General features: G+C 42.9%; 1 protein-coding gene across 1 annotated transcript in view; it reads left to right on the top strand.

Annotated features, from left to right (window-relative positions):
• The first annotated feature begins 4111 nt into the window (after positions 1-4111).
• LOC311489897 (solute carrier family 22 member 23-like) overlaps positions 4112-15925 on the top strand; it is a 30936-nt gene continuing 19122 nt past the window's right edge. Inside the window, exons 1-3 of the mRNA XM_084547209.1 lie at positions 4112-6890; positions 12942-13045; positions 13149-13303. Coding sequence (XP_084403335.1) covers positions 6453-6890; positions 12942-13045; positions 13149-13303 — 697 coding nt within the window. The 5' untranslated portion in view covers positions 4112-6452. The remainder of the gene's footprint in view (positions 6891-12941; positions 13046-13148; positions 13304-15925) is intronic.

The raw sequence follows: 15925 nt of genomic DNA, 5'->3' as shown, positions 1-15925 counted from the left end.
TGCTATCGCCCTATTCAGTTGACAAAACACAGACGTGCAGAGACACTGGTTTGCACAAAGAACTTGTCATCCTGAGTTCAACATTCTTGAGGTCAGAAGGAGTCCATTTGAGAGGTCAGCGTCCTGCACACTCACTTAATCTGACAAGTTAATGACACCAAGTCTTTTTGTCACTGTCTCTCTGCTTGTTCCGCTCACATGTAGGAGTGTCCTGGTCTTTGAAACGTGAAAGGGCGTGAGACTGTCAGACATAAGAACTGGAGCAGGGAGCGTCGCACACCCATTGTCCGCAGGAGGCAGCGTTTAAAAAATGCGTGAGTAAGAAACGGTGAAATCTTTATGAGCCAACACTCCAGTTGTGCAAGATCTCATTGAAGAAAGTTAGAAAAGATGAAGCCACGTGAAAAAAAAAACACTACAAGGCCTCGGATGCTTCATTAGCTGAAAGAGAAAGCTGGTGGACACACTGTGCCCTCTGGTGTTCCAGCTGTGACCTATTGCACACAGCCGCTCCGCCGCCTCGCATAGAGGTGTGACGGTGAAACAGATAGGAGGAGTAGGAGTCCTGATCATGGTGGAAACAGTGGCTTTCGGTGACCAACGCCCTAAGGTGGAATTTTCCAACCATTTAAGAATTTGAGCTCTTTTCTCAAGGAACAGACTTGGTGTGACTTGCCTGCGCTTAATATTTGCGCATATATCCCACAGCAATTACTTGCACTTGCAACTACAAGGTGATACAATCTCTTTGTCATACTAACAGTTTCTTGAAAGGCCAGTCCCAAACACTAAGTGCGCAAAAAGACACGCCCTGCAATTTTTTTCATCTCGCCAAAAGCCTCAAGTGGTTTTTTGTTTTTTTTTTCTTAATACACCTTCTCTAAATAAAAGACACAGCAAGACTGAACACGCATGAGTTTCCAAACTCCAGCCAAAGAGCAGCCCTTTTGGGAATAAGAGGTGGACTTGAATAGTATAGGGGAGTGACTCTATGATGATATTTTGAAGACGCATTAAAGCCAAGTCATTAATTAAAAGCCTCCCCCTCCCTAATCCTAAAAAGAAGATCTCATTATGTGAACCCCACCCAGTCATAGTTTTTATTTCCCATATGCGACTCTTTCTAGCATCTTTCTCTCACGGTAGTCAAAACACGGGACTCACATTTGTCATTGTTCAAGGGTACGCACTCACCTTTTGTTGTGTCTGTCTGCTTATTTAATTTAGCGTGAGGAGAAAGTAAAAACTTTTGTCACTGTCTCTTCAGCCTGGTTGGGAGTTAATATTTAACCCAATGTTTGACTTTGGCAATGCAATCCAGTGTGCATCTAGCTACGTTTCCTGGTTATAAAGAGGAGATTTGTTACACGGATTATGTAATCACCCACAACAGATTGTGTACATTAAATGCTAAACTTTAAGGGTAAATAATGTGTACAAAAACATGCACTAGTTAGTTTTGTGTTTTGCGCCATTTCTCCTTCGTAACATGTCAAAAAAATAAGTGGACTGAAAATGTCCAAACTACACATGTAGATTTTTTTTTTTTTACTGTACTGTACTGTAATTTTTTGGGCTATCAAAAGAATAGCCAGACTTTATATAATTATATAGACAATACATATAGATAATTGCTTATTTGTGGCGTGGTGGTTAGCACTGATGCCTCACAGCAAGAAGGTTCCGGGTTCACATCCATGGGCCGACTAGGGCCTTTCTGTGTGGAGTTTGCATGTTCTCCCTGTGTCTGCGTGGGTTCTCTCCAGGTACTCCGGCTTCCTCTCACTGTCCAAAGACATGCTGGTTAGGTTAATTGGTGATTCTAAATTGGCCGTAGGTGTGCATGTGAGTGTGAATGGTTGTTTGTCTCTCTGTGTTAGCCCTGAGATAGACTGGAGACCTGTCCACCGCCTCTTGCCCGATGACAGCTGAGATAGGGTCCAGCCCCCCGGCGACCCTTCACAGGACAAGCGGTTACAGAAGATGAATGAATGAATTATTTGTTTGCATATTTAAGTATACCATTTCAGATTCAAAACATAAATAAAAAATAAATAATTGTCTTTATGGCGGTTAAATTAATAATCAAAACCATTGCAAGGTTCACACCAGGTCAGCTCAGATTAGGGTGTTGATATAATGTCTCGTGATTCACAATGACTGAGGCGTACTGGCACAGACGTGTGATACCATTTCCAGACACAGATACTGACATCATGCAATGAGTCAAATCAACACTGACAGCTGGTTTGTGCAAAATGGAGACCATCAAAATTGTCTCTCTTATTAAACAGATGTTTCCTCAGACATTTTTACAGCTTCACAGAACAATGCTGAAAAGGAGACGTTGCTTGGAGGCTGCTGAGTACTACAGTTACATGACTCAAGAGTTTACAAATCTGGCAGCCGTATGGGAAATTTTAGCCAATCAGCCGACAATAGCCCCCGTGTGGACAGATTGTTCTAGTGAAATTCAGAGTAGTCCGGTGTAGAAAAACATCTGAATCAGCATTTAAAAGAGCAGTCCATTGGCCGTAAGCTCCTCCTCAGATCAGTAAATTCCACAGAATATAACAGAGGACCTTTGTTGTTAACCGCCTGTTCCCCAGCATTTTCTTATCTGCCACAGATTTGAAATGTGTGTGTATCTTTGTGCAGTTAGATGATACCAAGTGTCCGTGGATTTATTATTTTTCTTATCTGAGTTGATACCATCCGCAAGTAATAAATCACACATTTTACTGTATTTTGGACTTTGGTTATATATGATTTCTGTGGACCAATGTGTTTATGGTCACAGCTTATGTAATGTCAATCGGATCTGGTAACCATGAGGAGTATCTGGACAGATTCACACTACTGGGAAATGAAATGTGTGCGTTTTGAGTTACTAACTGCAGAGTGAAAGCTGAGGCACACCTTTTTTCTTCTTTTTCTGTTTTACGCATCATGTGTAGTGAGCCTGCTTGTGGTACAGAGACAGACAGATAAAACAGCACACATTCACACACACTGACTCATACCTTCACATATGGGCGGATCCTGGACACACCTGCATTAGTTGCTAGGGAGGGTAATAAGCCAGCCTGAATGATAACAAACACGGCGATAATGTGACAGTACAACGGTCGACTGGTTTCTGTTGACTCTCAACCATGTGGTACACTCACCATTGTCTGGTTGACAGATGAGGAAAGGATGCAGGTAAAATAGGACTGGCCATTAATGTTTTTTTGTTTTTGTTTTTTTTCACTGTTAACTTTAAGACTGTAAAGTTTACAGGAGCAGACAACAGCAGGAGAAAGTTGTTTTTTATTTGACAAAAATATATAGCTTTTAGTTAGTTAGTAATTACATTTAACATATTCATTTCACAACAAACACTATACTATAATCTATTTTGTCATATCTCTTAGAAATGGCATACAGAGAAAAAAAAGTGTGTTTGTATGTCACAGACAATCTGATTTTGATGTAATCAAAGGTGCTTGGGAAAAAAACACAAAAAATAAAAGTGCTTTTGTTGCATGATTGTTGCTGGACCTGCAGAAAAAGAAAAAGAAAAAAAAGAAAATGCAGAAAAAGCAAAAGCAGTGCAGTACATCCAACCTGCCTGCAGGGGTCATCTGTACGTAAGAAAATAAAACAGGACGCTGCGGGGACATTAAGGCACTTGGGACTTGCCACTTGGGACTTGCCACATGCAGTGCAGTAATACATGCAATAGAATAACTGAGGGCAGGATGTAAATTCTTAAAATGTTTGTCAATTATAAGCCAGCATCACGTAAAACATTTACCTAATGTAGTCTGTTACTGTAGGCATCTCTTCACAATAATTCTTAATTATTATTATTTAAAAAAATTAAGTAGAAGAAGTCTCAGTGAAGTAAAGTGAAATGGATGAAATTTAAATGTGCACTCATTGAGTGAGTCCAGAAACGTGCAGTGGCACATTTTGACCAGAAGGGTGAAGCATTGCTAAATTCACAGGAGCCTGCAGATGAAAGCAGGAGTGTGCTGTCACGTGGTCAGATTAAATAAGAGTTATCACAGTGTGAGTAAAGGCCTGACTGAAACACTTTGTTATCACGCATACTGTTTGATCCAGTTCCTACAAAGTTTCACTGAGTGCACTACAACGGAAACACATCATCATGTCTGTGCTCAGATTAAATCTGTGTTCCTTTGAAAAAAGAACATGTGAATGTAACTAGCATTTAGTTTTACATCCACTTTCATCATATTCATTATAATATATTAGTTATATTAGTCATAATTAGTTATAATTCCCAAGTTCAGTAAGTGTGGTAAATATTAAAATAATCAATGACATTATTTGACCCATATTAGGATCTATTGATTAAAATGTGCTAAGGAATTGAAGGAGTAATTACCCCAAAGAATAATATACACCTTTGACCTTTGACCTTTGACCCCGAATAATAGACCATTCATCAGGAGTTTTGGGTTACCAGGTTGTGAAAGAATCCATTAGTTGGTATTTATTTTCCTCCTGTTCAGTTCATCAGTGAGACCCGTTAATATGTACTTTAACAATTCACCAGCTGCAAGGAGCTAAAGACAAATGAAAGCAAGTCCATTTATTAACTTATATATATACAACGGTCAGGCATAACATTAAAACCACCTTCCTAATATTGTGTAGGTCTCTCTTGTGCCTCCAAAACAGTTGTGACTCATCAGAGAATGGATATGGGCCTTCTGAGGGTGTCCTGTGGTGTCTAGCAACAGGATGTTGCTAGTGTTAGTTGGGCACTTTTGTCCCCTAAAGGGTTGAGGGGAGGGGCATCTGTGGATCATCCCACAGATACTTGATCAGTTTGGGATCTAGTGTATTTGGAGGCCAGGTCAACACCTTGTGCTGTTCTTCATGTTTTTTGAGTTGTTCCTAAAGGCGTTTTTGTGTGTGTGCCTGTGTCAGGCTGCATCCTGCTGGGGATGGCTTCTGTCATCAAGGAGTGTCATTGCTATGGGGGAAGGGTGTCTGGTCTGGTCTAGGTGGGTGGTACATGTCTAAGTAACATCCACATGAACGCCAGGTGCAAAATTTTCCCAGCAGAACATTGTATTGTCGCAAGATGGTTGATGTAATTTATTTTTTCTGTCAGTGGTCATAATGTTACGCCTGATCGGTGTATACATAATGATAGATATAATTACACATTTTAACATTACAGATTTTAAGTTAGAAATCTGCATTTTTTTCCCCCAGTATGAACGTTGATTTTAAAATGTCTTATTACTGATAAATTACATATATTCTTCTTCTTCTTTGCCTAGCGGGTCCCTCATGGAGCATAGGCCATTGATCACAGTCCACATATATATATTACATTTATATATAGGCTATATATGTTTTCTCCTTGACTCAAACAGAACAGAATACAAACAGAAAAGCTAAAAAAACAAAAAACAAAAAACAGTAAATTAACTTTGGAGAAATACTCAAAATAAAGTCTAGCATGTATTTACTGTCAATACATACTATTTTTAAACGTTTCCCTCTTATTTTTGCTTAGATCTGAAACTTTAAAATGAAGTCATTATTTGCTATTAATTCAGTTGCTGCCATTTGTCCCTTCAGCGCTGCTAGAGAAGTGGGCGGGGGCAGCAAAAGCCCCTCCCCCTTTATCGTCACAGTCTATTTTATATTGTTTTGTGATTTATGTCTTTCGACTGCCATATGTTTGGCCTCACGTTTGACTTGTAACTCCAGTGATTTGGTGATTGAAATCCCCGTCGTTATTTCAGATGCCAGAACGCGTGGTTGCCATGGGTTACTTTGAATGACACGGGAGCAAGAATATATCAACTAATATCAACAGTGGGCCCTTTTATGAAAATAGTCACACTGGGCGGGGGCTGGCCATTATTAGCTATTTTGAAGTTATTTTTTCTTTTTTTAATTATTATTATATTATATTGTTTGTCTTGGCAGACCACAGCACAGAGAACGAGAGTATTCTTTTCAAAGTGGTAACCAGTGGTTACAGGTGGCCATGTTAGGGTAGAGTCAGCAGCACACAGCGTTTATGGGCAGGTGTGTTACCTGTGGCTCCCTCAGGAAACACTTCCTAGGTCTCTGATGCCACGGCAGACCGCCGCAGACACGGTGAACACGACGATGGTGGAGATCATAAAATAGTTCGCGTCGTTTCTACTAGTATACTGCATTCCGCCTTTTGCCAGTGTGTGTGTATGTGTGTGGTTTTTTTTGTCTGCAGTGGGATCCGCACGAGTTTTTAGTGGCGGACGGAGGGAAGTGCTTCCTGATAACGAGGAGGTGCGTCTTATTTCCATTCCAGTGATTGACTGCGCACGGCTTTCACCGCCGGAGCTGGGGGCATTGACGCATTGTGGAGTCGACAGGGGGTAGCACTGCAACCCCGGCTTCGCTTCACATCGGAGGCATCTATAGGCGGAACAGCGATGGCCGTGGTGCAGCTCGAAACCGGGGAACATCAACCGGAGAACGGCTTCGTGTCCTCCGAAACCACGTCGCCGGGGCTGCTGACACGCATAGACGGGTCCGTTCTGCCGTTCCTCGGGGGATTTGGGAAGTACCAGAAACAGCTGATCGTGCTGACATGGATTCCGGCGTTGTTCATTGGATTCAGCCAGTACTCCGATTATGTCCTCCTCGCCCAGCCGAACACCACATGTGTCGAGCCTTGGGCGAACCAGACTAATATGACTTCAGCCCGTTCCTCGTTGTTAGACAGCCCAAAAAACACGAGCGCGCGGCCGGCTCCTATTTATGCCAATGGAAGTTACGGCACCCACAATGGCACGGTCAGCGAGCTGTGCAAGTGCAGTGAGTGGACGTTCGAGCTGCACACGGGACTCGTGCAGAACGTGGTTACAAAGGTAAGCTGTGCATCTTGAGGATGGGGATCCTTCCCATCATGTCATGCATCAGTGCTTTCCTCTCCTCTTTAATCATATTAGGATAGATTTACATGAAGTAGGGGGTGGGAATACTGACACTTATTAACACTAAAGCCATCACTGAAAATGAATGAAGCAATAACACATTCACTTAAATGCTCTCTGGATATAGGGACTGTGGTTATGTCTTCAGTCATTTCTATTCTGTGTGGTCTAGGATTGGCTCAGGCTGGACTTAAAAGTAGTGTAGGAATCTACTGATGTATATCACTAACAGGGAGGGGGTACAAAGGTGTCTCAGGGCGATTGGCACATTGGACCTGAACTGCCAGACCTGGGGAAATTTCCTATAGTGGATTTAACAGACATGGGGCCTTTGATTTGGAGCAAAGGTCATTAGAGAAACCTCTAGAATAGTGCAACGCCATCCCTGGTCAAACATCACCCGCCCTATCTCTGCCCTAAACAAACACCTATGAGATGTTCTTACAGCTTTCATAGTGGGCACTTTTAGCATGTGACTCCCCGTAGTGATGCCTTTAGATCTTGCAACAGTCCCATCTGCACAGGCCACACTGAAAAGATACCTGCAGTCATCAGAGGTGGACTGACTGTGAGCGGCAGCAGCAGGAGCAGGAGGAAAGGTTTTATATCTTATTACGCCAATCAGCTCTTCTCCTATTGTGGATGCAGCACGCTTGTGTCAGGAGATCGAGTTTTATTTTTGTATGGAAAGAAAACATGAAACTTTGGCTCCCGGAGTAAACTTGATATTAGTATCGATTGGATAAATGCAATTAAATTAGAATAATATGGGGAAATACTCAGACTTGAGAGTCAGAAATAATCACCTTTGGCTCAGAAGAAGTCCAAATTATTGATCTGATGGCTCTTGCGAGCCCTTGCAGAGGCGCAGTGAATCACATTTTGACCTGCAGCACCTCTTAAGAGTTTGGCATGTCATAATGAAAAGCCTTATCAGTGGGAGTTTGCTTTGAAGTCGGGCTTTGAGGCTTCACTGAGCTACAGGAGGAGGTTGTGGCACCCGGAGCTTGCCTCCACCGCAATGCCAACAGTCTAATCTGCTAATAACGGATAACATCCACATTTAAATAAGTGTATAAAATGTGTCATTTTTCTTTAGACATGAGCAGAGGGACAGTTGTAAATCCTGATTTCATTTACTCTGTACGTAGGGTAATTTCAGGGGTGGGGTTGATTTTAAAACTCCAGGATGGGGCGATAAACTGTTTTATGAACAAGGGAATTCATACTCGTAACTGCAGCTGGATATGAAGTCATATGTGAGGAGAATTGATTGGGTGGATCCGAATTACTGATGTTTGAAACATGTCTTCATTGGTGAAAACAAGTTTCCCTTATACAAAGGCTGAAGCATGAAAGCGCCACTGGCTCTCCTGTCATGCTGGCATTTCAACTTGTAGATACTAACATTCGTGTTGCCTCTGAACACACACTGAGAATGTCATGTTGACACTACCACCACCAGTGCCGATCAGTGACAGGTCCGAGCAGTTGTGTAAAAGTGACTGCCGGTGCTCGTCTTCCCCTGACCCATGGCGTCCACATTCTGACAAGGTCACCGTCAGGAGAAATTGAATCGGGCCCGGAAACGGAGCCAAAATTGGAGCAGGATTGACTCTTGAGCTTGTCGTCGGCCTTGTCCCTTGTGACAACCTGGCCCTCGGTCTTCCAAGGCCCCTTTTCCCCTCAACGCAACGCAGATACTAGGATATGACACCACAGCTGGAAGTGATGACTTGGCATTTCTCCCTGTGTTTGGATTGCACTGGTGTAACTGCACATGACTGGGCTCAGCGATCTGCAACACACGATCCCCTAAAAAGCAGAGCAGAGTGCCAGCACTGACGAAACGTGGTATTGTGTCTGTCAAAACGCACTGACGCATTCTTACCCATACTACTATAACACGAGATCAGCATGTAAATACTCACATGATGTTTTCACTCTGTGTCACATAGGATCTGTATCCTTCTTTCTTCTCGGGGTGACATAGAAAGAAGGCTTTGGCAGAGGCAGCAGAGGTTGAGGTGGTGGCGAAGGATCCAAAGTGGTTAATGTGGAGACCCATTCTAATTGAGTCAAAGCTCTCCTCAGGGTCCCTCTTAATTGAACTGAGCCTTTGAAATGAGAATGTATCATTACTCAGAGGCAGAGTCTCTCTGCAATCTACCCCGCTCAGCTCCTATTCAGATGGGTGGCAGTTGCTGCCTGAAATAGTGGCCAGAGAACATCTTCGAAGCACAGATTAACCTCTCCTCCAGTGCCTTAGGAATTTGGTTCTCGCATGATAATCGGGAGCAGTTTGGGATTCATGATGTTTTTAGTGTTTACGGCTCTATTTAGGATTCATATCTTTTAATAGTCCCCTGCAGAATGTCGTGTGGAGTGGTACACAACTATAAAAATGTTGCTTATGTTAAGTTTTTACCAACGCCCGAAAATGGTAAAGTAGTTCCCAGTGTGGAAAATCCCCTGAAATATTCAATTTAATTTTTTTTTCCTGCTGATTGTCTTGTTAATTGTTTGATTAACCTAAAAATAAGTAGCAGCTAGTCTGATTATCAGTTTAACGGTACAGTAATTTTTAAACCGCCGCGCCTAATCCTGTACTGGTAAGCCGTATATGTCTAAATTTGGCAAATTAGACCATATAAGATGCCGTTGTTTGTCTTTATATGTTATCTTACATTTTATGGACCCTATAGTCCAAATTAATTTAATCACTGAGAAATATAACTGAGGAGATTACAGTAACCGTTAGTGGCAGCTATAGCTGACAGATTAATCAAATCATCTGTGCCATTTTTGTCACGTTCTTCTTGGAATCTAAGTCAAAGTTTTCTATGAACACTGATAAGGAACATGTGCTGTAAAAGTACATTGGTGGGTACACCCAGGCCCAGTATCACCGTGCTGGAGGTTGCACGCCCACAGATCTGAAAGATGATACCGCAGTTGAACACCCGTGCCGGCCTCTCTGCTCTCTGTCCCTTCATACTGTTTACGCAGCTGGTTGGCTCCTTCCACAGACCCAGGATCAGTGTGGGACACTTTGAAATGGTCTCAGCTGTCGAAAGGCGACGACCCCGCTGCAGATACCCAGTCGGCGCACAATGACAGCCTCTCACGGCGTCAGCTGGGAGGAAAGACGCTTGTGTGGCCAGAAGATACAACTCTGCCGAGGCTCCGTGTGTGTCGGTGTGTGACAAGAGTGTGGGTCGCAGGCTTGTTTCTGATAAGTGATGTTTTGGAACAGGGAGGGGTGAACGCTGTGGGGTATCTGACCCCAGGCCGTGGTTTAAGTTTGTTTTTCTGATAATGAGATGGAATTCAGGTTGTAGGAGTGTTTGTGGCCCATCAGGAAGTATGAGGACTGCTTGGCGTTATTTGTTTCAGTTATCTGTCTTCAACAGGAGGCCATGAATAATAGATTGACAGACAGAGGTTTGTGTTTTCACCATCTGTCACTGTTGATTAGTGGAAAATATAACTGCCGTAAGCCAACTTGTCAGACATGTTGTCTCATGTGATGTTTAGTACAGTACATTGTCACACATAGATAACTTGCCCCAGGCCACTTATCCGGTGTGCCGTTTAATTTTCTTTACTTAGTTTTTACCACAAAACTACAGTCAAATATTAGTATTTGTGGTGCAGATCTTTTTTTCAAACCCTTCTAAGAGGCAGTGGTGTTAAAACTTGCACTTGGATGCAGACGGACTCAGATAACCTGAGTGATGGTCTGTTGCTAGGCAGTAACTATGCAGCAGTCTCTCCATGTGTGTTCTGTGCCTTTCCTCACAACTGCTTTTAAGCATCTTCCATCTTTAGCCTGCTATCCTTTCCACACCTCTTTGCTCTGCTTTATTCTTTTATTTCCCTTCATATTTTTGCGTGTCCTGCTGCTAAATTGCACAATCTTTACCCCTCCCTCCTGGCCTGCTCTCTCTCTCTCCCTCTCTCTCTCTCTCTCTCTCTCCTTTGAAGCCCCCACCCACCACTGTTTTAGTTCAATGAGTGCAGAAATGTGCAGCTGTGGCTGAGAGCGTCTTCAACCGAGCCTCGCTGGTGTAGACCGATCATCGGCGCTCAGCCGTTTGTGAGAGGTCAGCCTACTCCTGCGGGATTTTGACTGTTTTACTTTTGGCCCTTCATTGTTCTGCATTTTCTGGCAGCTAATGGATTCATATGTGTCTAAACCAGTTCCACACAGGGAACTCTATTCACTCCTCTCTAATGAGCAAGACAACAGCAAGGGGAGCAAGTGACAGAGATAATAGGGGCATAGCAGACTAGCTGCATGGATTTGACTCACACTGAATCTGAAATTTGTAGGGATATCCTCCGCTATGGATTAACCCCATTCTGTGTTTCTTCCCCAGTGCGGATGCCTATTCTGTCAGAATGTTGGCCCGGAGAGGGATGTTGGTTGATAATGCATGCAAATTAACAGATGCTTTAAAAAAAAAAAAAAAAAGAAAGAAAAAAAAGCACATCAATGGTGTCTGGCAGGACCACACTCGCGCTCCTAACACTTGCGAGACGTCGCCGCTTTGTCTTTGTCCATGTGACTTTGGAATGCTGATTTTGGTGTTTTTCGACACCGCTCAGCTGTATGTTGTCACCGCCAGATATCAGTTCTGCACAGTCACCGTTTCCTGCCAAGCAGAACCAGTCCCTGTGTAATCAGACTCGGAGTTTCATTTCAGTGTATCTGTTGATTTGTCACAGTCTCGGAGAAGGGCAGCTTCTGTTTTTTTTTTTTTAAACACCTTTGGCTGTTCTGTGATTGTGCAACAGGAACTTGTTGTCTGCCCTCTGTTTTTTTTTTTTTTTTCTCCTCTCCCTCTGCCGACATCGATACTGAAACCATGAATGAGTGGCATGCCTGGATCATGTGATGGCTGCATGGCTCTGGGTAATCCTGGGACGTTCCATTCTGAACAGGTCACCGTGGTAGAGGTTAGAGCCCCTCAGAGAAAATGTATGTACCTGAGCTGCTACACCGGCCTTCCACCACGTTTATGTATTAGTTTATAGTGAAACGGTTTGGTTTATAGACGAGGCAGAGTTGAAGTCGGCGTCGATCAGCCTCACGTACACCATGCACCTGCTTTTGCCACCACACCCCTTGTCTGCGCCTTCCTGCTGCTTAGACAGCTGGGCGAGCATATGTTCCCAGGAAATCCAAAATATCCTCCTCCTGCTCTTAAGTTCATCTCCTTGAGTTCTCACAATCATATATTCTGCTAGGATCATTAACCAATCATGTCAGCAATGTTGAGTTTGTTCCTTCCAGCTGTTCCCATTCACAAGAGCGTCAAGATACCCCTCCGGTCTTTATATGTGCTGCTATGCCGCTCCACAATCATTGCTTGTATTGTGTGTGTGAGGCCTGTTTGTCACAACTTGTTGCTACAGGTGGAGAGGGGGAACAAAAAGAAATAAAAGAAATAAAAGGAGGGTGTGCTTGATGCACAGGAATGCAGGGACAAATTGGACTGTTTGCACTCTAGGAATCCCTCTGCTGTGGAGAGGTGTCCTTGACACCACAACCTGTAGAGTATTCAAAAGAAAATGTTTGCTTTTGTTGACTTGACCTCCACTTATTGGTGTAAGTAGATCATTTAATCTGTGCTGATTTGCAAAGGACATATTAGATTTACCAAAATGACCTTTGCATAAACATGCTTACATTTACTAGTGAAGGAAAACATTGGTACATCAGGGTTATAATCTGTAATTAATGTCCCTAAAACCACATATTATTGGGTTAAATTAGCCTGTTGGAGCAGAAATTGTGCAAATATCTTATTAAGAGATACTCTACTTTGGGGAAACACTAAATTGAATGACTGCAGGAATATTGTGTCAGTGTTCCTATACTCTAAACTACTCTAAACCCTCTGTTGTAAAATAATCCCTTATAACATGATGGTTATTTACCAGCGTAATGTTTTAACCTGTCTTCATTTGTCTTTACAGTGGAGTTTGGTGTGTGGCTCAGCCTGGAAAGTCCATATTGCAAAGTTTTCCCTGCTGGTGGGCTCCATCTTTGGGTACCTGGTGTTTGGGATACTCGCTGACTGGTAAGATGTTCGCACCGGCCTTTACCGACAGCTCTGCAGTAGAATTAAAGGGTGCTTTCCATTTAACAGGTGTCATTTTTTTTAATTTCACCTTACTCGGCAGGTTTGGTCGCCACCCGGTGCTGATCATATCGGTGCTGTTCATGCTGGTGTTTGGACTCACCGTGGCTTTCTCCATCAACGTTCCCATGTTCAGCACCTTGCGTTTCTTTGAGGGCTTCTGCCTGGCAGGGATCACCCTCTCCCTCTACGTCCTCAGTAAGTAAATCGGTAACCAGCTGAAGGCCCTAATGAATTGTTACTCTTAGGCCTTCGAATATGCACACATTCGTGAAATATCTTACAGAATGAGGCTAAAACTAACAGGTTCCACTTAATTTGCACTTAATACTTGCCATTGGAAGTAACCACTATAGATACTACTTTAGGTACTAAGCTAGTAAGACGGGTCTTGATTTAATAATGGGTGCGCAGTGATTAGTTTGCCTAATACTATAACATCCAGAAGGTCTTTGGTGCTGCTGATAAATCTGGCCTTTCTAGAAGCAGCAATGTTTTGCCTAAGGCTCTTTAGGAAGCATTTGAAAGCTAGTAGTTTTATTTCAGGCCGGCAATGAATTGTAATGTTTGCGCTGGATGTTCTGATAAGGCGTGTCCACAGCGGGAAGGTATGAATGACTATGACCAGTGTATTTGCTGGAATGGTGTATTCGTCAGCCGTCAGTCGAACTGGTTTGTTTTACCACTGTGTGTCTAGGAAGTAAGATAAGCTCGTTGCGCTTTACTAAAAACATTTCCTGTTTGGGTTCTCGGTATAAGATCATATCAGGATAGTTTTATATATCATGAAAGTTTCTTGATTGAAACTTAAGTTTCCTTTAGCCAGAAACGTGTGAGCACTTGTTATCTTACATTATTATTTCAATATACACCAATCAGTCATTACATTATGACCACCTGTGTGATACTGTGTAGGTCTCCCTTGTGCCTCCAAAACAGTTGTGACTCATCAGAGAATGGACATGAGCCTTCTGAGGGTGTCCTGTGGTGTCTTTTTTGTGTGTGTCCCTGTGTCAGGCTGCATCCTGCTGGGGATGGCTGCTGCCATCAAGGAGTGTCATTGCTATGGGGTTGGGGAGCCCGGTCTGGTATAGGTGGGTGGAACATGTCTAAGTAACATCCACATGAATGGCAGGTCCAAAGGTTTCCCAGCAGGACATTGAATTGGCACAAGATGGCCAGTGTTATTCACTTTTCCTGTCATAATGTTGTGGCTAATTGGTGTACAAATAAGATGCTATCTGATAAAATGATGACTAATCCATGTAAGCTTTTGAAACACAAAGTACAGTCAGTGGTTTTAATGTTGTGGCTGATCGTTGTATAACAGGTGATTGACAAGTTGTGGACCAGTGCAGAAGGAGTGAATTTTAGTAAAACGTTTTTTCAACATAGTCCTCATAAAAATTAATTTCAGCTGTTGTGGAGCATGCGGATCCCTTCCTTGTAGAAGCTGGTGGCTTTGACCTCCAGAAAGTGTTCAAAATGGCGACCACTGATCTCGTGCTTCTTGAGTCCTTGAGCCATTTCAGTGCAAGAAGGCACATCCTCTTGTAGTATTGCCACCGCCTCATCATGGACCCCTTTGAGTGAAACCAAGGTAGAGGATGATTGCTTGAAGGACGACATTGTCCATTTTCAGACAGTAAAAGTTTTAATTTCCAGAAATAAATTCAAGAGAAGTTATTACAAAGTTGCTTCACAATCACTGAAGCAGCTGAACCACATGTACATATAACACATGTACAAAGAACTGTATATCTACCATAGGTCACAAACCGTAATACATATAGTGATAATTATTGCAGTAGTAATTTTGTCCACGCTCCCTTCTCTTAACCCGTAGTATCCTCCCACTATTACTGCTTTCATTAACAACCTCACATGCCTAATAAAAATGCTGTTGTACTTTAATTCCGTCCCTAGCTGAGGGTAGCATTGACTGATAAGAAGAATAATTCTGTTTCAATGACCTCCTAACATTTATTAAACCGAATGCCTTTGTTGGCATAAATTCTCATTACCGCGAAACTGCCGGCCTGCTTACCCCAAAATTGAACTCTTTCATTTTCATTTCGGTGCGCCGGCACGTGCCTTTTCCTGAGATTTTAATCCTTACTGTGAATCAATAATCTGATAACGACAGAAGGGGTCGGGGGTGGTGTGGCAACTTGTCTTCGGCACAGTTTCAGCCGTCACCGCAGGCATGGAGTGTAGAGGCTGCAGTGTTGGTGGAGATAACTCCTCTCTGCTGACGTGACCTTCTCCCTGGACAGCAAAGGTTTGAATGATTAGCTCTGAAGAAATGTTTTTCTCGTTCCAAAGAAATGAATGTTTCGTGGCGTCCTGATAATTGCCGTTGCCGTTGATGAACATTCTGGTCCTCGCGATGATCCTTAAAAGCCTTGTTGGCCACAGTAATTGACCGATGCAGAGGGAGGTTTGGAAAGTGCACGGGAGAGAGAGGAAGCGGAGAGAGCAAGGATGAGATGATGAAGGAAGGGGGCCTCAGTGTCCTTGTCTTTCTAATTTACTCCACAGTGTGTACCTTGAAAGGCTTTAATGCACACCCAAAATAGAAGGTCCTTTAGTCTGATCTCAGAACAAAGGAGAGACGGTGGCACAGAAGGAGGCAAAGGGGTGGAGTTACATGGTACAATATGGCATCCTATCAAATTAATTTGACATCTGCATCCATTGTTCTCCAATTAGAATACAGTTTATAGTCCAATAAATCCGTTGTTCCTAGCCTGCTGGTCAGAACGCAAATGTGTAGTCAATAATTCTGTGTATCTACTACATAAACATTAATCAAGGTTA

The sequence above is a fragment of the Chelon labrosus genome (assembly GCF_963514085.1).
Source record: "Chelon labrosus genome assembly, chromosome: 6".
NCBI classification, from domain to species: Eukaryota; Metazoa; Chordata; class Actinopteri; order Mugiliformes; family Mugilidae; genus Chelon; species Chelon labrosus.
This window is presented reverse-complemented; position numbering and strand designations above follow the sequence as displayed.